The sequence below is a fragment of the Stegodyphus dumicola genome, chromosome X1, assembly GCF_044657685.1.
Source record: "Stegodyphus dumicola isolate Sdum_Otavi_A_Nest chromosome X1, ASM4465768v1".
In the NCBI taxonomy this organism is placed as follows: domain Eukaryota; kingdom Metazoa; phylum Arthropoda; class Arachnida; order Araneae; family Eresidae; genus Stegodyphus; species Stegodyphus dumicola.
Genome location: NC_140780.1, coordinates 260,977,991 through 261,003,324, shown reverse-complemented (window position 1 = coordinate 261,003,324; position 25,334 = coordinate 260,977,991). Strand labels below are relative to the sequence as shown.

Below are 25,334 nucleotides of genomic sequence, written 5' to 3'. Positions count from 1 at the left end.
ATACAGTGAAAAGTTCAAATACAAAATTAATGATAACTCATTTACTCATTCAAATATAAGCCAATGCTAAAATTTGACTATGTTGTCAAATAAGAATTGTTGAGTAAAACTGCAGTATGCAAATTAGTGGCACAGCAATAGAAATACCTCATCTGCGCGGAGCATAAAATTGCATATTTCAAAGAAAGCTTACAAATTGCTTTGATCCTAAGTTAAGAAATCTGGGATAGCAAATTTGTAATAATGTTCTCCATCATTTGCCCGAAGAACTGCGATGGAGAGCTATTAGGAGACTAGAGGCAGAATAAAACCAGATAGAAATGGCCAGATGTCTAAATATGAGGTCTTCTGTGGTTCGTAAACTTTAGCAAAAATTTCTAACCATATATTCGGCATTCAGGAGTTTCAGCCAAGGACGACCAACCGCTGCGACGAGTGCCTATGACCGATATTTGTATTTATGAGCACGAAGGAATGGAACCGCAACTCTAACGTAACTCAGATTATCCCTTGTAGCAGACATCGGAAGGTTGGTGTCAACGTCAGCCATGCGTAAAAGGATTCACGAAGGAGGTCTATACACGAGGCACCCAAACATTTGCATTGCCGCTAACGGTACGTCACAGAAGGAAACTTTTGAGGTAGGCCCATCAACATGTCCATTGAACAGCTGATCAATAGAGAGCTGTTTACGAATAAGCCGAGGTTTGGCCTCTAGAACGATATTAGCCGTTATTTGATTTGGAGAAAACCTGGAACCCGTTTTCATCCATCAAACATCCGTAAAAGAGAAGCATAAGGAGAAGGCACTGTCTTTGTTTGGGGTAATATTTCTTTGGTTGGACGTACAGACTTCCATGTCTTTCCATGTGGAACCATAAAAGCTCGGGCGTATACACTACTAGCTTTCACACTTTTAAAAATTTTATAATAATTTATAATTTTATAGCTTGCCCTAATAAGACATAAAAATATATTTTATAACGCATAATTAGAAAGGCATTTATAACGCATTTATTACTTAATTTCAAAATACGTTATTTAATGTATTTTGAAATTGTATCACACAGAAAACACACATAATAGCTAACGTAGTCACGTCGTCTATCACCTTTTCCCATCTGGCTTTTAAGACTATGTCAAAAACCATAAATCAACTTTGGAGGCTGAATACTGTTTGATATCTTCTAACACAACTAAGAACTTTGTTGAAATCAAAAGCATGGTAATCAGATGGCAATATTTCTGGGATTTCTAAGATATGTGGTTATTTGTTATAATGCATTAATAGGATTGTTTTTAGATTACGAAAAAAGGTAACCTAATTGTTATTTAATAAATTACACTCATGCCATACAGCTTGGGTTGAGCATTTTTCCACAAGTTACCAACTGCTAACCGTGTGTGCATTGGATTGCAGTATTACAAAGCACTTGTAATGAAATCTAGAAAATTTTCCTTTTCATGTCATGCCAAAACAGAAGGTAAAGTATTAATGCATTTTATTTCCCAGTCCTCTATGAAAGCATGCAGAACCTATTTATTCAGCTCTGTTTGACTTCCTCATTCTGTGCGAATGCCACAAAAATTAAACAATTTTATGCTTGACGTTCCATCGATTTGATTTAACGTCTTCTAGATTTGTTTTTGTCTAGTGCTAAACAGCATTTGTTAAATATCAAAAGGTTGTTCAGACCATGAACATCCTTTAAAAAGAAACTGTCACTGCAATTTTTTTTTATCCTGTGTAGCACGACCTTTTACTGACTGCTGTCAGGGATATAGTACGACGTCCGAGATTCAGAATTGTCGGGACTTTGACAATTCGGGATTTGGAATTTTTCTACATATTAAATCTTAAGTTTAAATCTAGAAAGATCGTAATTATAAAATTAAAAATATGAAATAGTAATTTAGGAAATAACAAAGTATGTACAACCTAAAGAGAATCAAAATTTACAAAAAAGAAAAGCTCAGTATTCATCCATTTGCTTTATTAAAAATTTATTTCGATACGAATTGTTTAATTTGCTTCCTTTTTGCGCTAACAATTTCTCTTTAATTCTATAGACGGACACAAATTCTTCTTCAGTAGCAAAGTTCCATTATTTGAGTCAGATAACTGCCTCTTCGAAAATCCCCATTAAATTGTCAATAATTTTTTTGTTTTTGTTTTTGTTTTAGCAATCTCTGCCACTTTCTTTAATATCTATAGCGATATTTTCTAGATTTAAGACCATACTACACATTTCACCATACATGAACTGATTGATGATTGTAGCATTTTCACCACAATGAAAAAATTCTGGGTACTTCTCTGTTATACGGGCATTCCGAAGGAACACTGTTAAAATACGTAATAATGTGCCGGAGATAGCAACAATGTGATCAGCTAAGTCATCTCGGTTTTACGAGTAAAATTGAACCAAATATTCCTGTGTTATGATATGTAGAATTTTCTTTTTTGAACCACACGAAACGTAATTTGGTAAATGACTTTCTTTGCATATGTTATTTGACTAAAAGCATTTTTTGAAAAAACAAAAGATTTCATTAGCTGGAAATTACCTAAAGATGAAGAGGAAGGAGTTAAATTATTACAAGATAAAGAAATTCTTCGAATATAGGCGAAGATTTTGTAAAAATAATCATAAAGCTTGCCGGGGAAAAAAAAAAAAAGGTGTCAGATTTCATCCATGGTTTTTAAAGGATCGAGCCTAAATTTTTTTACAGTTGTAAAATTTGTTAACTGTTGGTGCCATGAGCTGACCTCAACTGAGTTTTGAAATATGCAATTAAAAATGAACCACAATAAACTTGTCGACTATAATACTTATATGCGGGACGTTTGCGCTCACGGCCTTGTTATGCAAACCGGAAGTTAAAATCGGTGGGAATAACAGAACAGTAGAGGTTGACGAGTCTTTTTACGAGTGGTAACTGTGGACGTGTACTTCCTCCACAGTGGGTTTTCGGAGACCTACGTAGAGAGACAATAAAATGTTTCTTGTAGCTGCTTCGGATCCCTCAGCTAAAACTTTACTTGGCGTGAATGAAAAAAATGTCCCAGACGGTAGTACAATTTTTTCTGATTGCTGGAAAGCAGACAAAACAGAGGATCTGAAAGAAGCAGGATATGATCCTCTCACAGCTAACCACAAATAAAATTTCGTAGAGCCAGACACTGGATGTCATATACAAACAGTTGAAGAAATGTGAGGGCAACACAAAATGGGATAATAAACGCCAACATGGGGCTCCTCAAGCCACCATACTCAAGAATCATACATATAAGAGTTTATATGGCGACGATTACAGAAAAAAAATTAAATTTTTTTCGAAATGTTCGAAGACGTATCTAAATTCGTGGCCCCTGTTCAAATTTAAATTGCATTTAATTGATAGCTCTGCTAAAAATGCCCTATAGAAACCAGTAAAACTTTTTATGGGTTTCTATTGGCTTTTACTGGTCTCTGTGGGTTTTTCTTACTGGTTGCAAAATGCCTTATAGAAACCAGTAAAACTTTCTACTGGTACCTGTATAATTTTGTTTGATCTCTACTGACTTTTATTGGTTTCTATTGATCTCTGTGGGTTTTTCTTACTTGTATCAATCAACACCCATACAACCAACATCAATGTCAGAACTTTCGACTTGTTTGTATTGTTTTATATTGACTTTTACTGGTTATCTGGTTTACTGATATCAATATAATAAATCTTCTATTGGTTTATATGGGATTATGCTAATTTTCTGTCTGACGTTAATAGACTTCTTGTAAACAATAAAATTAATAGAATGAAAATATAATCTCTTTAAGACCATCAGAGTAAGCTGGAAACGCAAGTGGTCGTTTTAGAGAGGGTTTTTACTAAATATGCTTATTTATTTGATTTTTAAAAAATTTATGTCGGAAACAATAACAGTAATCATATATACCATACATAACGAGGTCTCTCTAAGGCGACCAGCCGCAAATAAAAATGCATCTTTGCAAGTGGTCGCCTTAGAGAGGTGATGCTCAATACCAATATATACTCACGTTCTCAGAAATACGTTTACCTTATAGAGGTGGTCGTCTTAGGGAGGTTGTATCTACGGAGTGAATCTCTCTAAAGTGACCAGCCGTACTTGCAGAATTTTCTTTGTCTATGGTCGCCTTACAGATGGAATGTTCCGTACCAAAATATACTTATGTTTTCAGAAATACAGGTTTCTTTCAGCGGCGGTCATCTTAGGGAGGTGGTTTTTGCTACGAGTTGGTTCTCTGAATACACACACATACGCACCTACGTTTCTGATATTACAAATAAACACCGGTATCAACCAACATCTCTTTAACGCGACCAAGTTCATTCACAATCACAAAACTGTTTTTCTCCGAGTTGACGCTGACGTGAGAGAAAAAATTTCTCTCCCTCCCACGCTCTCAGAAAAAGTTTCCCAAAGAAGCATTATGGCGCCGTTCAAGTTAATGTTGTACGCGATGTTTGTGTTATGGTCTTCTTGGATAGTAGGCTGTAGTAACGCAATAAATAATTTACTATGATTTACTGTTTAGATATTAATAATAAAATACCAGCATTGACTGTGAATATGAAAACAAATACCACTAAAGCGATGCATGTGTAATCGTGTCTAATGTTTGAGAGAACTTTGTGGATAGTTGACTAGTTCTGAAATGGAGTTTCTGTGCGTGAAATTAATTTTCCATCTTTACCTTTATCGTAAGAAGCAATGTGCTTAAAGACTGAAAAGTGATAATTTCAGACTTGATAAGTCAATCTGTTTACATCAGATGCACAAATATAGTTTTTGCATTCTACTGAAACTGTATTTATGAAAATTTATTTTTGATTGCAGTTTAGAAATACTTTTTAAAGCTTGTTCATGTAGATGCTTTATCATTTGAATATTATGTACTAGTAAATGAGCATACCTTACTTAAAAATGATCTTGCTTGATTCAATTTTCAATTTTTCGACTAATGTGATGTGGCCGAAATAAAAGAATGTTTTTTTTTTGTCTTAAAAATGTACTAATTATATTTCGCGAACAAAAAAGGTAAAATTTATTAATGAAGTAAACATTGAAATATTTAATGTGTTTATTACTTTTTGAATGAGGTAGACAAGACATGCAAGGACTTAAGGAATCTTTTTTCCATTACTAAAACTATGTGAAAATTTTTAGATGATCATATTTGCTTACATAGTTTTTACTTTTTCGTCTATTTTTCTCTATAAGTATGAGATTAGAACCACATTGTTACATTAAATATTTTGCGCTATTTTGTTAAAACACATATATTTATTTTTATACATACTTTAACTTTCATTATTTTTAGTTTGATGAAGAAAATTTCAAATGGTTTTTTTCATAAATTGCTTTTGAAATAGAAATAGATTTGTGAATAATTAATAGAGTTTATGTAATATTAAATGTGCTAGTCTTTAGGAGTATAAAATATGAATTATTTGTTTGAATACGTTAAGTGAAACCTCATATAGTGGTTATTTTCTTAAATGACCACCTCTGACAGTGACACATTTGTCAGGAACATAATTAAATAACAGTACTTAAAAATTACTTATAGTTTTGTAAGGCTACAAGAAACTGGCATTATCTTGAATTGTGGAGTTGATTGTTTTAGGAAAGTTTCACCGTATAATCAATTGATTTAGGTGTAGTAACTAAAGCTTTTCAAATCATGAGTCTTGTAAAGACACTGTTTTTAGCATTGCATTAAAATATAATTAGAATAATATTTAAACATTATTTTCTTTCAGTAGTTACAATTTTGTAACTACCATTTCCACAGTATGTTGTTGCGCTAAAACACTTTTGTTGCACTAAATTTATCTGTTTATAGATATATTAGCATAAATAAAACTGTTTGTAAACAAATGTAACTATATGTGCTATATCCGTTTAATTGCAATGATAGTAATTTTAACTGTGTTTGAATAAGGCTGTACATAAGATTTATTTATACTGCTAAATACTGCACTATATAAATTTCATTTGGCATTGTAAATACAGGAAATGCTCACAATAAGGTATTTTTTTATATTATATAATCTACCGTCAATAACAACAGCTACCTTTTCAGTACTTTAAATTTTACTATTTAGAATTTTTATGGTTCAAAATAATAACACCATTTTTCTATACACATTTCTATACACTTTTTAAAGTACTATTTTTTCTACAATAGAAATCTAAATAACTTATACCTAAAACACTGACTCAAATTTATACCAATAATTCATCTCTTTAATTAAATTGATGTTTCTAGGAGATGATACATGAAAAACTTTTTGTAATAATAAATTATTAATATATATATACGTAAGTGGTATTTTTATGTAATTTTTCTATAGGAATTTAATTTAATTAAATTAGTTATCTAATAAATAGATACTTATAATTAGTGTATAAGTATGAGTATATTCATACTTATTAAATGGAATTTTTACAGTACGAAAGTTAATAATTAATCTTTTTACATCGAAAACTACATATAGTATAAATACCTATTATGTTATAGATTTTATTTATGTAAAATCTGTGGAATATTATTTAGCACCAAAAGTAGTGAAATACAGGATAAAATATTATATGCTCTGAGATAGTTCCTTAATTCCCGAGCTGTGGGTTGAGGATCGGTATTTGTTGAGACTTGTAAATTTTTTAAAATTCGTTTTGTTACAATATAATTTATTGTATTTTGGGTATTATTAAGTTTATTATATTTTATATTCATGTTTAATTTATCTTCTGAGAGATACCGGTAACATTCAAAGTATTGTAAAGAGATGGTCGACATAGCGTTTGTATATTATTATTTCTTCACTACATTATATTCTAGGATTCATCCTTTCTTCCACGCAAAACATATATGTGTATGCGTGTCATAATAAGCTGCAGGGTGTGGCTGTTAGTGGTAAGCGAGTTTTAAGGGGATAGCAAGTATGCTAAATTTGAACTCTATGTTAAGTTTCTAATTTGCAAGTCCCTTATTCTTTTTGCTTGCTTGTTAATGGTGTTTCGCTTCCTGAAAATTAGGGTTTCATGTAGTTTTGTTTAAATTTGGTTTAGTGCATTGTGGGTAACTTAAAAATTAAGCTGATGCTAGAAAGTACCATCCCTCGGCAATACATTTCTCATTAGGTTTAAAATTGTTAGACAAGCTGATGTGATTAAATGCCATTCTTTAATTTCCCTATTAAAGAACTTGTACGGTTTATATTTATTTTAACTAACATTTATTTTAAGCTATCTTTCCTGTCAAGCCTTTACTTTCCCCTAGAATTGCCAATGCCAGAGTATGCAAATTGTAGTAGAAAGCGCAGAGTATTCAAATTTTAGCAGAAGTAAATTGAGTTAAATAGAAGGGAAACGAGATTGTAAGGGTGCTTCTTGAATCGCGAGCGTGAAGGTTGCTAGGTAGAAAATTTAAGAACCGAGCGTTTCGGCCTGTGTGCCTATTTCGGCAGTTCCTTGAATCTTTCAACTTCTTAATCAGTAAGTTTGCTGAACCTCAGCTATATCTTAGAACGCGGTTAAGTTAGCTACGATTATAGAGCCTCGTAGATAGTGACTTCGTTATTTATTCATCCTGTCATTTATTTTTAGTTGTACTTTTCTATTTTGTTTAACCGCCGAGTCGGCGTAGTTTGTGAACGTTAAGTGAACGCAACTGTGATTTCTAAAGTGAAATAAAAAGGGATTCAAACCCTTATTACGAGTTTGTATAATTTACAGTTCATAGCAGTCACTACTACTGTTGCGGACAAGTTGGGGCCACGCAACATCATATTGGCGCCCGAACACCTTACGAACCAAGATGGACGAAAACTGGATGGAAGCTCCTGTACAACTCCAACAACAAGAAATGGCGAACCGATTAGAAGGATTTGGATACCTGGTCCAAACGATGAGAGCATCTATCAAGCCAAACGTCAATTTCGACGGAAAAAAGTTCGGTGGCGATATTCTTAGAAGGCCTAGAAAATCATTTCCAGTTATGCCCTGTGCCTGAAAGACAAAAAATTGCCATTGCCACGTCTGCACTAAGAGGACAGGCCTCACTATGGTGGAAGAGAATAGGGAAATTTTTATTAGGAGAATTCGAAAGCCAAACATGTACCTTTGAAAATTTCAAAAGATCATTATTAAAGGCCTTCCCCATAGTGAAAGACCGAGCAAAGCTAGAGGCCGAGTTGTATTTTTTTTATCAAAGTGGCGACCGACGCTCGCAGCTGTGTAGACTGCAGTTTCACGTGCTCTCGCTTCTATTGTTGTAAGTGTCGTTTAAAAAACAAAAGTCTATTTCAATTGTATAGCTCAAGTTTCAGCAGCATACCGCGAACACAGTGCTGCAAAGCTTTACTTTCTACGACCATTATTTCAGCAAATACTTAGTTTTTATTGCTCTCGTGAAACGCGGCCGATATTCCTTTATTTGTGAAAGTGGTTAAGCGAAGTGCCAAGGATCACAAGTTATTTATAAAACTCTTCCTGTGTAATAGTGCTGCCGTCTATAAAATTAATTGAACTTTTTGATTAATTCACATTCCCAGGATACCTATGGATGCTATTTGATGTTATGATTTCAAGCAATTAAGGAAGTACAGCTCATTAAAATTATGCCATATTCAGCTCAATTAATGCAAGTTTTTCCTGGATTATCTAATAAGAACTAACCCTTTCAATGCACACGGCTTTCTCAGTTTCATCGGCGGAGCATTTTTGCCCAATTTCAACAACTGTGTTTTAAATCTTTAACCAAAGTTCTAAAAGGATAAAAGCACTGAATGAAACGGGGTCAAATACTGCATCTTCACAGATCATCACATTATCAGTTTGATACCATGCGCTTATTTTTCAATTAATTAATTCTTGAATTACTATTTTTATTCACTTGTAAGCAGAACTCTGCACAGTTTACCAGTCTTCACGGTTTATTTATTAACTCCTGCAGTCTAGTACTTTAAGAAAGAATATACTTTTTTTTAAAAAAATTCATTTTAATATTATTTTATTTTCATTACAATTATTGTTATTATTATTATCTGGTATTTAGAATCGTATGTACATGTGTTAATGGAACTAGTGTGTCTTTTCATACTTATTTATACTCCCCTATCCTTTCACATTGTGTTTTATGTGTTTTTCCTAACTCTGAAAAGTTTTTACATACTGTTGTATCTGTTTTCTAAGTATAATACTGATTACTTAACACTCACTTGCAGAAATACCTGTCTGAATAAGGTTTAGAACTCCTTTTAACGACTTAATATAATGTACGTCTGACAACTCACAGTTATCTAATTAATTAACCTTTGGTTAAGACTTGACATAATATAGTATTACCAACAGATAATTCTGTATTTTTATTTATTTTGAGTTTCTTTCTTTATATATGTATTCTTTTTCCTAAGAAACATTGGAACTGCATAACACCTGAATTTATAATTATTTTTGTCAGACTTTATGTGAGTAATAGCATTTATTCCTAATAAGCAATTATTCACTACTATTTACTTATTTATTTATTTTTGTTAACTTCATGTACTAGTAATTTTCTGCTCTGCTTATGAATAGTTTCTGATTTTTGCCATTTTTGTTTTATGTGAGCTATGAAATTTTAAACTCTTATCGATGGCTTCTAAAGATAGGTCTTCCTCACCATCATTATTAAACATCTCCCATTCTTTAACTAGCAATCCTGAAAATGCTGACTCCTCCAGATTGAATGATATTCTACGAATTACTGATAAAATTCTACGAATTACTGATAAATCTAAACATCGGCAAAAATAGAAAACTTAATACCCAAGAACATAAAGATATTTCTGGCCATTTAACAGCTCTTCGTCAAATAGTGGCAAACCAAGAATTTACTCTAGCGAAGCACGAAGGTACAATTTCGGAACTGAGAGACCAACTGTCTCTTCAGCGTTCAAATACTACAGTTATTTCTGAAGTGAAGGAACATTTGCAGCAACAACAACACGAAGTTAAAAAATTATTCGAAACAAAGTTTCTAGAACAAACCCCGAATTCCTACACCGTTGCTGCCGCCAAAAGCATTTCTTTGAAAAAGACTCCAAAAAGTCAATTCAGAGATCATATTCTACTCCTGAAACCTAAAGATTCAGAAAGAACACCTGAAGATATCATACACCAACTAAGCTCGACACTTAATCCACAAAAACTGGGTATTCATATCAATAATATTCGTACTACTAAGTCTAATGAGCTTTTAATCGGTGTCGAAAAGAAAGCAGACTTAGAACACTTACACCGCTCAATCGTTGAAAATTCACAACTACAAGCCTCCGTAACTGTTCGTACTTCAAAACCCAAAAGTACCAAACTCATAGTGTTTAATGTACCATCTTCAGCGGCTGCTGAAGATATCAAATCTGCTTTTCTGAAAATTACATCAAATAATAATCTTGATATTTCGTGTTCTCCAGTCCACCGATCTGAAAATACAAATAATTGGATTGTAGAAATTTCTTCAGATTCTAGTGACTGTTTTACTTCGTCAAGAGTCTTCATTGAATTCAACTCGTCTTCCTTCCGTCCCTACATTTCACTTCCCCGTTGCCTTCATTGCCAGGGTCTTGGACATAATAGTCGAAGCTGTCAAAATCCTCCTTGCTGTTCCATCTGCGCAAAACAACATTCCCATAGAGAGTGTACCTCAAACGTAAAACTCTGTGTAAATTGTGTGCGAAGTAACCAAGAAACTGGTTCTTCGTTGCCAACTGATCGCGGTGCTCATGAAAGAACATGCCAGACGTACAGGAGTCAGCTCAACAAATTATTGCACCCGGACAAAGCCACAACCTCACATGTTGCCATCATCCATAACTAAAAATTCTTCAGTTGATATTAACATGCAAGAGCGCAATTTAAAGAATAACGCTTCAACTCAAGATTATAACGTGGACAGTGATGTACAAAATAATCTACCCCCAACCTTGCTAAAAACTCGATACCATTTTCTTCAATTCGTTTTCTCCAAATCAACTTACAAAGAGCAAAAACGGCTTCTGATCATCTAGCAGAATTCTTAACTCATAACCATAAAGACTTTGTTTTAATCCAAGAACCCTATTGTATCGAAGGGAAAGTAAGTAGCATTCCAACGCCTTGGAATGTCTTTCAATATTCTCCTCAGTCCCCCAATCAACATCCCAGAGCAGCTATCATCAGTTTTAATCATAGCTGGCACCCAATTCTAATTACAGCCAAAAGAGACCTAGTTACAATCAGTCTTAATAGTTCCAACTCTCAACTTCTTATTTCAAGTATTTATGCATCTCCCTCCGAGGATATTTCTCCTTTGCTTCAAGATTAAGAATCCATCTTGTTTTCCTTCCGAGGTCCACACATAATTTGTGGAGACTTCAATTCACACAACCAGCTGTGGGGCTACAATTCCACAAGTCCAAGAGGAAGGTCCCTTGAGGAATTCTTCAATTCACATAATCTTGTCATTCATAACCAAGCCTCGGATTTACCTTCTTTCGAAACAATGTATGGGAGAGAGTGGCCAGATCTCGTAGTTACTTCCCATCACCTAATTAATTCGATTTCAAATCGCAAAATTGAAGAAGACAACTCCCACTCAGATCATAAATATATTACTTTTGAAATCAAAGAGAACTCAGAATCAGTTTTAATGAAACGTTTTAAAATTACTAAAAAGAAAGAAAAGAACTTTATTAAGCAAATTCAACAATCCGCATTTCCAATTACTTCTTCCTTCCAACTAAGTGCAACAAAAGAAGATCTAAATAAAGCTACAGAAGATTTTCTAAAAAAAATCCAAGAAATATGTGAAAATACCTTTCCAATACGATCTGCAAAACCTTACTTTCATATAAATTGGTGGACTAAAGAGTTACGCGCTCAAAAGCATAAGGCGAGAGCATTGAAACGGAAAATGAAATCGATTACTGACGATGAATTAAGACACCAAGCCTGGCTCAAATTCAAAAAAGAAAATGCAAACTACAAAAAGATGATTCTCGAATCTAAATTAAAAAGTTGGCACAAATATTGTTCAAACAATAAAGAAATTTATGGCACCTTATACAAGATCGCCAGTAGTAAAATATTTAAACCGTCACAAATCCAACTTTCCTTAAATTTGCTTTCAAGTTCTGCTGAAATTCAGGATGCCACTCTCTCAACCCTAAATGAGATTCTTGACTCTGTCTTTCTAAAAGATGATCCAACTGAAGATTCGCCTACTCAAACCAGAATCCGTAACTGCGATGACATTCCACAAACAGATAACGATGTTCCGTTCTCAAAACAAGAAATAAAGCAAATAATTAAAAACCTAGCTTTAAAAAAGGCACCAGGCCCAGATGGCATCGATAACCACATTATAAAATTAATCAATCAAGCCCATCCTGACATAATCTGTAGTTTTTGCAATCGATGTATAGAACTCTCTACCTTTCCTGATTGCCTGAAAATTGGTAATATAATACTCTTCAATAAGAAGAATAAAAGCTCCGATGAACCTATCTTATCGTCCGATAAATCTTCTCCCAGCCCTGGGAAACGTTTTGGAAAGATGTCTTATTGGTCGTTTAAAATTTCATGTTTACAGCAAATACTTAATAAGCAATAACCAGTTTGGATTTCGAAGCCTACTTTCAACAAGCCATGCAATTAATTCAACTCTTGAACAAGTCAGAAACAATAAAATCAACCAACTTCATTCTGCAATAATATGTCTTGACTTAAAATCGGCTTTTGATTCTTTATGGTGGCCAGCAGTTTTACAAGCGCTGCGTTCCTTTAAGTGCCCTCAAAATTTATTTCTAATTATTCAAGATTACTTCAGAAACAGGAAAAGTATGATTCTTTACAACAACACTGAAATTGTGCGTAATCAAGTCCGAGGATGTCCTCAGGGGTCTTGCATGAGTGCAGATCTCTGGAATATCAGCTTCAACAACATCATTGCCTATCCATGGCCAGATCACTCAAAAATTGTAGCTTTTGCAGATGATGTAGCTTTTATTACAAGTGGCCGTACCAGAGACATTTTACAGAATAATTGCAACGAAACACTCCAGTTATTTAACCAACTTTGCAAAATTCAAAAACTACAAATTTCACATAGTAAGTCCCAAGTCTTAGTGATCCATAAACCAGGACAAAATATAACTAAAGCTTTAGCTCTAAAAATTGACAATCAAAAGATCAAATCTGTGAACACAATCAAGTACCTCGGTTTAACAATCGACAAGAAATTCTCCTGGATTCCTCATCTACAAAATATTAAACTTCGTACTACATCAATAGCTAACTGCCTACGACGTATGCATGGATATAACTGGGGCTTAAATCCCCATATAACACGTATTCTTCTAAAAACAGTCATCTCAAAAATGGTAAATTACGGAGCCGGAATTTGGGCACAACCAATGACAGTAAGAAAGATGAAATGTTTAAATTCAATTCAAAGACCTTTTAATCTTTCCATTACTCGGGCGTATCGCACAACTTCAAATATAGCACTTGATACTCTAGCTGGTACTCTTCCGTTATCAATCAGTGCAGAAATGGAATGCACCTATATGAAAGTTTTCCAACTTAACCAAGCCGCAGAATTCAACAACCAAACCTTTTGGCCATCCAACTATGAAAAGAAAATTAACCCCAATCTTATCCATCCAGCGCTTCGCTTCAGCAAAATAATATTCCCCACGTCTGAAGAAAATTCAAGTTCATCTCCAATTGCTTATACTGATGGATCAAAAATTGAAGGAAAAGTTGGTTCCGCAGTCTTTTTTCAAATTACCCCCTCAAATATCATCAAATGGAAAGGCCATCTCCATAATAATAATAGTGTTTTCCAAGCGGAATTGTCAGCTATAAAAGCAGCGATTGAAATAGCCATTCTCAAAAATCTCAACGAATTTAGCATAAAATCTGACTCCCAAGCAGCTATTCTAGCTATTAAAAATCCTTTACCTTCTTCTCCATTGATATCCGACATAAATTCTCTTCTTGGAAAAATCCCAAACTACAAAATTCAAATTTCATGGATCAAAGGACATAGTGGCCATTTTGGTAATGATCAGGCAGATGAACTAGCCAAAGCAGCTATTAACCAAGATGGTACTTAAATCATCATTCCATGTCATCGCTCAAATTTCAAGTACCAACTAAAACAGCTTGCTTCAAAATCTTGGCAAGATTTGTGGAACAGTGCTCCTTAGGGAAGACGCACATATAACTTGATGACCAATGTAAGCTTAGCATCTCTGAACTCGAATCCTTTCCTAAATTACTTTATAACAGGACATGGACCCTTCCGCACATATTTCTACGCAAGAAATTTGGCAAATTCTGACATCTGCATATGTGGGGAACAGGGAACTCCTGATCACTACGTTTTCTCATGCCCCTTAACTGAAGATATTCACATAAAATCCCCAAGAACTGACCTCCTGGCATTCCAAAGATTTCTAATTAAAGATAAACATCAATATCCAAAGTTTCAGAAAATTATGCAACGACTCTCTTCCTACGGCCTAGATCTCTGTCAAGTGTAAGTCCAAATACAGTTTAAACTTAGTGAACTTTTACATGCTGTGATTATGGACAAAATGGATCCGCTCGTGAACTTTATAAACTGCAATAAACCAATATATCTGAAATAACCCATGGACACCTATCTCTTTAGCAATATTATAACAGTTCATTTAACATTGTGTTGCCAGTACTAATTATAATTATCTCATTATGTTTATTTGTTTATTAATTATGTTTATCTCCTATTTTTGTTGCACCAAATCAGATGTTCAATTTATCTTGTGAATCTCAAATTGTGTTCCTACTATTTTGTAATCTACTTATGCCCTACACCATTATTTTTAATAAATACTGGATGCGGTGCGTACTGTGGAATTGCACGATGTACCATAATAGGCAAACCTTAGACCTTTTGAAAAGCTTCAGTCTATGCAAATTCTTATAAAACTTGCAATTACCCCCCCTTTTTTTTCTCTCAAAGAGTTAGTATGGGAAGGCATTACCAGTTGACCTATGGTACATCGCTGGTGTCCCCCATACTTTTACCTTTACCTTTACCTATATAGTTTTTATCAACGAAATATAGAAGAGTTGACGGACTTTATTCTGCGAAAAGTTAAGCTGACGGATATGCTGTATGGAAAGAAACCTGACACGGAGATAATTGAAATAATCTTACTAAGATTGCTACCTGCTGTCCAAGATTACTTCGAAATCCGAAACCCAAGGACCTTGCAGGAACTCTTCGTATTGGCGGTCAAGTTTCAAAACCGCAGAATAGCGGAAAAATCTAGAGGGGCATCGTATTCTCAAGGTCACCGAAGGCAATCCTCAAATCAACAGACCGGAAACACAAATCGCTCTTATGGGGGAAAGAGCTATCAAGCCAACTCATCGAAGCTCGGTCAAGGCCCAAAAAGGAAATTTTGAAAACAACTGTCCGCGTACCCAGAAGACTGAAGTTGAAAGGAAAGCTTTAAACGAGTAGAGGGGCCTGTAAAAGCGAGGGTCCAGACCCCGGAAGTTTCGAAAAAACCCTCAAGAAGATACCTAAATACGGTCGTGGTAAAGAATTCAGAATTCACAATTACCGATTATACAAGTCCTGGTTGGCGATGTACCAGTAGAAGCCCTCATTGATACAGGGGCAGAAGGTAATTTTATGAGTGATACATTTTTCAAGAAGAATTTTAATAGGTTACGATTATTTAAAAATAAAAACACAGAAATTATAGCGGCTCAAGGAAAAAACCTGTCAATGTATCGGGAAATTATCATTAAAAATACAGGTCAAAGATGAAAGCCTCAAAGTATTAATTTTTGTGATCAAAAATTTGCAGAGTCCAGTCATCTTAGGCATGGAGTTTTTAAAGGCCGCGAAGGCCAAACTGAATTTTCAGGAGAATTCGATCATGCTGGAAATGGATCGAAGGGTGGTGGAGCCAGTGAAACAACCGCAGTTGGACCTTAGCCATTTGAATGACCATGAAAGCCAAGCCATCCAGCAAGTGGTGAGTACGTTTTCAAACTTGTTTTCCGAACGGCCTGTGGGTAATTGTCAAATTGTAACGGATGATATACAATTAACTGCCGATAAACCCTGTAGGACTAAACCCTACCGGTATGATAGACAGAAAGAGCAAATTATCGAAGAACACATTCAGGAAATGCTGCACAACCAGATAATAACGCCCATAAATAGTGAGTACGCGAGTCCAGTCGTACTATGTAGGAAAAAGAATGATTTCCCTCCTTCGGATAAAAGGGCTTGGAGGTTTGCTATCGATTACAGAAAGCTTAATAGTGTTACTAAGTTCCCAGTTTACCCTTTGCCGGTTATAGAGGAAATTATTAGAAAGATTAAGTCTACGAGATAGATGACTACGTTGGACTTAACGTCTGGCTACTATCAAATAGCTATGAGACCTGAAGATATACATAAGACCGCGTTTATCACAAAATCGGGCACTTATGCATTTTTACGCATGCCCTTTGGGTTGTGTGGGGCCCCGTCAACATTCCAGAGAGCTATGGACATTGTTCTAAAGCCGGTCCTAGGAAAATCGACTTTAATCTATCTACATGATATAATTATAACGAGTAGTACGTTGGAACAACATATTAAAGATTTGGAAGAGGTTTTTAAATTATTAAAAGGGGAGCAAACGCAAAGGAATTATACAGCTACAGAGAGAGAAACATTAGCCGTATTAATGGCTGTACACAAATTTCGAGTTTATTTCGGCAAAGCGCCAGTAACAGTCTTTTCGGATCATGCGGCTTTTGGTAGACTTTAATCGTGGAAAAACCTAACGCCCAGGTTAATAAGATGGGCTTTAAAACTTCAAGAATATAATCTGATAATTAAATATAAACCGGGTAAGGAAAACAATGTTGCTGACGCACTATCTCGAATAAAACTGGACGATGAAGGCAATGAACTCAAATACGCTGCGTTGACTTCAAAAATTTTAGATTCTAGAGAAACAATTATTGCTGAATTGAAAGCTGATCCTGAATTTGGAAGTATCTATGCGTATTTGAAAGACCCCGAAAGCTTTGAGCACACAGATATCGATGCAATAAGAAGTAGAGCAGAAAACTATGAAATAATAGATAAATTATTGTTTTATACGAAAGCAACAAACGAAAATTTCGAATATAGACCAGTTATCCCAGCCTCGCTTCGATTAAGCATTTTGAAGGAATTACACGACGCGAAAACAGCGGGTCATTTAGGAGTCTGAAAGACAATAAAAAGGGTACGCGAGGCGGTATATTTCCCGCAATTATACAAAATAGTAACTGCGTATGTCAGGTTCTGCAATCAATGTCAATTAATAAATAATATTAATTACAGCCCGGCCGGGTACTTAAATAGCATTTGCGCTACATTTCCGAATGAAATTTTAGGCATAGATCTTCTTGGTCCTTTCCCCCAGAGTGAGTTAAATAAAAATTGTTTTCTTTTAGTGATTGTAGATCATTTTTCAAAATGGACAGAAATTGTTCCACTTAAACGCGCGTCAGCCAAAACAGTCGCAGATGCATTCTTACACAGATACATTTTAAAATAAAGTGCACCGATAAAAGTCATTAGCGATAACGGTAAACAATTCGTTAGCCAAATATTTGAAAACATTTGCACTGGACTTGGCATACGCCATATCAAAATGGTTCCGTATAGACCACAGGCAAAAATCGCAGAAAGAGTTAATAAAAATATTGTAAAAATAATTCGAAGTTATGTTAGCACACATCACAAGCGCTGGGATGGCTATATAAATGAGTTAGCTTATCTTTAAGAGCAGCAAATCATGATACTACGGGAAAAACTCCAGCAGAATTATTTTTAGGACGAAAGTTAATTACGCCACTAGATAAATTATTCTTTGTGCAACAAAGAGAAGGATTCAATCAAAAAGATATACAGAAAGTTATTGATCAGGCGGTTAAAAGTTCGGATACGGCAAGAAATAGACAGAAACTTTACTATCATAGAAAACGCCGTGAAGCAGATTTTAAAGTTGCGGATAAAGTGTTAAAGCGGTAATTTTCTTTATCAAGTGCCCCAGAAAATTTCACTGCAAAATTGGCTCCAAAATTTGAAGGCCCGCTGTGTAATACAGGAAATCAAGGGAGTCGTATTGTACCTTAAGAACGAGAGAGGGGAAATCTGTAAAGCAAGTCCCGACCAGGTGAAAAAATATTATAATCAAAATGATTTTGAAATCCTTAAAAGTCTCTTGCAGGACTCAAGCGCAAAAGATGTGGAAGTTCCAGAATTAACACCACCCGCTCCACCACCCATGAAGCAGAGAACAGAAGAGGAACCTAGCCCTTCTACACGTCATTCTAGGGTCCCGAAAAGAAGGAAGGAAAATGGTCAGACTCCAGCATTCAAGAAGTGCAGGAAATCAACGCCGCCGCGTAAAGAATCTTTGGTAAATAGGAAAAGACCAGATACAACTTTCCACAGTAGAAATTCTGCGTCGAGGAAACCACTTCCAGGGCCAGATAGTCAGGAGCAAACAAGGCCGCTGTTCACGAGAAGAAAATGACAGAAGGAGGAACGAAAAGATTGGCACCAACAGAAGAAATTCAAGCAAGAATCCAGACCGGAGGCCGCCAAGACCAGCCGTCCAGGGGCTAAACGGAAAAGACAGGAACCCGAAGACTACCACCCCAAAGGCCGGCGTACAGAGGGCGAAAAAGAAAAGTCACCATGGAGGAAACTCGAAAAACCCAAAAGCGGAGATTGACTTCTATGAATTCTATAACTTGGGATCAATTTTGCCAGAAGAGGATGTCGGAGTTCCAAGCATCGAAAAGTCAAAGATAAGTTAAAATCTCCTATAAATTTTTTCTTTTGTTCTGAAATGTTATGCGTAAATACGAAGTTCTATGTTTTGACGGAAGTCAATTTGTCTCGGTTGAGACTTAGTTTTGTTTTACTTTATTTAGCTAAGGCAAAAGTATTATTTTCTTTAAGTGTAAAATCTAAGAGTAAACAGTTCCTGTGGGTCGAAAGACTAATTCTGTTATGTTAAAGCCAAAATTTGGCCGAAAGTAAAATAACATCATATTCTTGTATTAATGAAAAATTTAGTTTCAGTGCCGCCAGCTTGGCGAAGAAAGCGTGAAGTAAAATTTTATTTTTATCTTATTCATTTTATGGTAAATTGTAAAAATCATATGTATTAGAATTTTGTAAATATAGGTAAATACTTGAAAGTTATGTAAAAGTAGAATTTAGACTAGAAGCATAAAATTTTAGATGCTAAAAGTAAATGCTCAAAAGAAACTAATTCAAATCTAAGTATTAAACAGTAGATAAAATCATGCTTTAGAGCGAAAGCCTGCATGTCTAAAGATGCATGAGGGGGGATTTAGAATGAATGTGTTTTGTAGGGTTCTCCACCTACACTTGAATTTTAAGAATATTAAACATAGCTCATCGAGTTCCAGTATGTCGGATTAAGGTGTGTCAGATTTGGTTATTGGAATTCTAACAAATCATTGTGGTTAGGGGAAGTGTTGTAATACAAAAAGACGAAGATTCCCGTTTGACACCACACATGGTGGAGAACCAGGGTAAAGTTAAATTCATGTTTGAATATTTGAATGAATGTGAATGTAAGCAGTTAATTAAGGAAAAGAAAAGGATCGAAAACGAAAATGTATCGAGTGTTAAGAAAGTGTAAATCATAATGTACTATTTCGAATATACTTATTCCTTCCAGATGCTGGAAGGAAGAGAAAAGATTGATTGCTGAAGACCAGAAAGGATCCTGTAAGAAGATATGGTAATTTTTTCATCTACAGAAATGATTGTAATTTTATAGGAAAATGTTTGTTTTATGTAAACGGAGCTGTTGAGTTTTAAGTTAGAATATGGAAACTTTTTCAACAGGTCGTTTCTAGGACCTGCTTCCAAGTTTACCAAATTCTGGCAGCGGCAAATGTAAGGTTTATATTTATTTTAACTAACATTTATTTAAAGCTATCTTTCCTGTCAAGCCTTTACTTTGCCTTAGAATTGCCAATGCCAGAGTATGCAAATTGTAGTAGAACGCGCAGAGTATTCAAATTTTAGCAGAAGTAAATTGAGTTAAATAGAAGGGAAACGAGATTATAAGGGTGCTTCTTGAATCGCGAGCGTGAAAGTTGCTAGGTAGAAAATTTAAGAACCGCGCGTTTCGGCCTGTGTGCCTATTTCGGCAGTTCGTTGAATCTTTTAACTTCTTAATCAGTAAGCTTGCTGAATCTCAGCTATATCTTAGAACGCGGTTAAGTTAGTTACGATTATAGAGCCTCGTAGATAGTGACTTCGTTATTTATTCATCCTGTCATTTATTTTTAGTTGTACTTTTCTATTTTGTTTAACCGCCGGGTCGGCGTAGTTTGTGAGCGTCAAGTGAACGCAACTGTGATTTCTAAAGTGAAATAAAAAGGGATTTAAACCCTTCTTACGAGTTTGTATAATTTACAGTTCATATCAGTCACTACTACTGTTGCGGACAAGTTGGGGCCACGCAACATCATAAACTGAAATACAAATATATGCAGTGAGCTACAGTACTATATGTATACATTTATAATCAAATCAATAATATATATACAATAAGTCAAGATTTGCAACCATCAGATTATAATAAATATATAATAGATTCTGTAGTCGAATTCGTAATGAACAGCAAGAATTTTGATAGCTTATAGATGTTGAAACTTCGATCCACAATGAATAAGAAAATTTGGCAGTCGAGGTAGATTTAATTCAATTTTTCTTTCAGCAAATATGTTGCAGCCACAAACAAGTTGGCAGATTATACATGCCTACTCCAAAAGTTTAAATTTTTGATAAATTTGTAGTAAGAAAAAAGGAGCAGACAGACTGCAGTCCAGCTAGGCTAAAGCGTAGAAAGCAAATCGTTATGCTAAGAGTGTAATCTTAATTCACACTGAGTTTTGGTTCTCAATACAATTTTATTTGATAATTAATACTGCTGTATTAATATTAGATGTTTTAGTTCCATTTACAGCATTAGAATTACGTGCGAGTCATATTACATGGATTAATCTCGAAATGACGCAGTGCAGAGAGATTACTATTTTTAGAATAGAGAAGGAAAGTTGAGCTGCTAATTCAATCTTTTGCATATTCTCTATTTTTCTTCCACACACACATATATATATGTACATATATCATTCGATTGTTGTGAATCATGACTTTGATCTTTCTGTTAATTTTATTTTCAAAATTATATAAAGGGAGTATAAAATTTTGTAAAGAGAATTTATACAAATATTTTCTAATATGTTTGTAGATACTGACATGCATTGAGAAGGACAGGGGCTTAGAGGCTTCTAGGCTTCTAGATATTAAAAAAAAATTATTAAGTTTATTCGCATCGAATTTTATGTAAAATTACTCTACATGCTACTAAATGGCAGCATTTAGTTCTGTACATTTCATCAGTGCTAATTAACTGTCTGTTTATGTTTTTAATTACTAGTTTTTATGGAAATTTGATCTACAGTTCTATTTTTATGTATTGTTTTTTTATAGGTATTCTGTATATGGATACCTGCTCTATGTACGATTTCTATGTAGGGATACTCCGCTACGGCATAATTCTGTTGCTTTTGTTTATGGGCTTTTGTCTACTGTTTTGTGCAGCGATTTTGCCAAAAGGTCCCTTTATTGGTCTGTAGATTTTTATGTACTGGTTTTTACAGTAAGTTGGCCCTGTGGCCCTATATACAAAAATACGTTACGATGCATAGACCTACGGAATATCTATTTTTTATGGAGATTTGGCCTATGGATATGCATAAAGTTCTGATTTCTGGCTATGGGTTTTTACTGGGATTTCGTTTATGGTGCCTACAGTTTCTATGGGTTTTTACGGAGATTTAGCCTACTCATATCCGTAGAATTGTCTGTTTATAGGTTTTTTGCGGGGATTTGGCCTATGGATACCCGTACAGTTAGTTATATGGGTTTCTGTTTATGGGTTTTTATGGGGATTTGGCCTATGGGTAACATTTGCACGGGTTTCCATTTGTGGGTTTTTACGGGGATTTGGCGTACAAGTACCCGCAGAGCTGTACGGGTACTCGTAAGCCAATTTCCCGTAAAAAAAAAATTATGGGTTTCTACGTGGCCTTTTTAGCCTTTTTAACATTTAACATTTATGACTGTTATATTAAAAAAAATCTTACTTTTTTTCGTGGTACCTGTATAAAAGATAAGTACCAAATTCTGTTTTATCAACTTTACTTTTTACTAGTTCTCCACTTTTGTTCACAAGATGAATCCTATTCTACGAAATTTTTACGTAATTCATTCGGAAACTGAAAAAAAAGTGCTATTTTCTATATATGTTTGTACATAAATTATAATTTAAATAAGTCTCTCCTACATACGCATAAAACCTCGCTGCATTTTCTCATTTTGATCTGAAACTGTTTTCAAAAATAGTAATGACATTTTCTGGAGATCAATCCTGTCGTTTTATATATAATTTATTTGAGTAATAAAATGTCTTTTTACTCTTAATAACTTACCTTACTGGAGAAACTTTATAAAATTCATGAATATCTAATTAAAATATTACATTATATGAGTCATCCTTTTTGCTATTACATCTAGTTTATGTCTATCGTTTCTGATAAACCACAGTGTATGTAGTATGCATGTATTTTGGAAATAAATATAAAAAATGTTTTATCAATATGATGTCATTTAAAAAATTCTTGTTGAATGCATGTGATAAAAATCATAGAACCAAGTATCATTCTTCAAAATGTTCTTCAGAATAGTTGGCCTGGTAACCATTATTAACCAGTATAAAATCTTTTAAGTTATATATATTGAGGATATTTTGCAATGTTCAACAGTTTGACACCAAAACTGTCTTGAAATGACACTGTTTATGGGAAAATGCTATTAATTCTAGATATGTGAGAAACAGTCAGTTCATACATATCAGAGATCTACGTAAATAACTTTTGTAACTTATGAGAAACTTTTTATAAATAGGATGTGCTTACTTCTTCAACAAGAAAAACTCAGAAACCGTACAGGTTTAACTTCGCAACAAGAATCCTATTTTCTTAGTTAAATTTAACGAAGAGTCAGACCAAATTTTAAGAATTGAGGATCTGAATTTAGATTTTTTTTAAACCGCAGATTATAACATTTTAGAGAAAGTTGCTTTAATTTTTTACTTTTATGTGCAAAAATCGTTAATCACATGTATTTCATTTTTTTTTTATTTTAAAACTTTTCCCGACTATGAATGGTTTATATTTTGCAACATCATCTAATAGCACGTATACGTTCGCCTAAAATCGCATTATCACATCATTGTACATTATTACAATAGTATACATTTGCCTAAAATCATATTATCACATTATTGTACATTATTACATTATTGTACATTTGCTAAAAATCACAAGTTACGGTATGAACAGGATTCATTACCAAATCAGATTGTAGGTAATTGTTATTTGCTTCTTTTTTAAGATTATTGTAAAGGAATATTATTCTTTGAAAAATTATGTAAATGAGTAAATGGTAAGGCAAGACTGATTGCATTTTTCGTCGGCCTCCATGAATTTAAAGCCCTTGTGTAGCCATGATAGGTGCAGGATTAGTGGCAGACATGAGAATTGTATCAATATTATTTTTAATTTAAGGCCATGAGATAATGCTTACGTAAATTTGATTATGTAGTCTTGCAAATGTTTGAACATCACTCTAAGCAGATATTTATTTTACAATCTTCGAGAAGTGGTTAAATTTATTAAATGCTATGCGAGTAACTGTCGTAACGAAAACATACCAAACATACAATACTAATTCCAGATACTTACTTCATTAGCATTCGGCAATAAATGCAGCAGAGCTCTTAGCTTTTCTGCTCCTATTTCCTTATGCCTGCATTCTTTAATACATCCTAAAATTTCGTCCAAGCCTCCTCTGAATTGCTTAAGAAATATGCCTATGCTTAAACTTCGTTTGCTGTCCAGCAGTGATACCTTAAAAAGATAATAATAGTAGAGGAAACTAAGTATTAACTTGCCACGCAGATCATATATTAACACAGAATTAAAGAAAATAATTTCAAGGTATAGATTTATGCGCCCAAAGCCTAAAGTGTAAAATAACTACAATGAAGTAAAATGACTCATTTTGTTGAAATTTAGCTGTTCTCAAAGCATCGAGCATCTTAAATTTAGGTAAGACACCACTGTCGCAAAATTAGTTAAGAAAACTGAAGATGAATTGCAAAATGAAAATACTAAAGTAGAACTGTTGCAAGAATCCCTTGCAGTGTTGATCTAGAGAGAAATTAGTTTATTAAGATATGATAAATTTATTGATACACAAAACACTGTGTAAGAGTTAGAAAAGAAAATAGAACTTTCCTTAGAATGCAGCGAAGGTACCATTAGATGTAATTTGAAAGTTACTAGATACATTCAAAATGTCATTAAATTTGAAACAGCTCCACAATTTTCTGAAATCGAAGCTAAGTATAGTACTATATTACCTTAAAAACCTTCAATGGTGATTTATGTAAATTTAGCGAATTTTGGGCTCAGTATAGTACTATATTACCTTAAAAACCTTCAATGGTGATTTATGTAAATTTAGCGAATTTTGGGCTCAGTATAAAGTGGCCACTCATGGAAACAATATACAGGGTGCGGCAGCATTCATAGTAGGATATTAAAAACACACCATGAGGCAGTAACTGTAATTTATTTATTACCTCTTATGTCAATTAATAGTTAAAGGTGTGCCATTTACTAATGTGTAAGTCATTGCCCATTGCGTGGATTACTTTTTGAATATAATGCCTGTCAAATGATGCCCCCTCTGCACAACACATTCATCTAGGCGGCATTGAAAGCTTGCCATAACTCGGCGAAACGTATTCCCTGGGACATTGCCGACGGCAGTTCTGATGCGATCCTTCAACTCAGGAATGGTGGCACAACGCGTTCGGAAAACTTCTTGCTTCAGGTGGCCCCAAAGGAAAAAGTCTGCACATGAAAGATCAGGTGAGGGAGGCGGCTAGGAAATGTCACCAAAACGGGAAATTACTCTACCTGGAAATGTCTGTCGCAATGGTCCGTCCATCTGGAACTTTCTCATGATATCCCAAGTTGAAATGCTGCCGAAATAGACGCTGGGTAGCAATAACAGAGTAGTTATTCTTGAAATAACTTTCAACAA

General features: G+C 34.4%; 1 protein-coding gene across 2 annotated transcripts in view; it reads right to left on the bottom strand.

The window, feature by feature from the left end:
• LOC118206137 (inverted formin-2-like) overlaps positions 1-25,334 on the bottom strand; it is a 290,618-nt gene that overhangs the window by 78,612 nt on the left and 186,672 nt on the right. For both annotated transcript variants that reach the window (XM_085807614.1, XM_085807615.1), the window contains one exon: positions 23,966-24,130. In XM_085807614.1, coding sequence (XP_085663740.1) covers positions 23,966-24,130 — 165 coding nt within the window. The remainder of the gene's footprint in view (positions 1-23,965; positions 24,131-25,334) is intronic.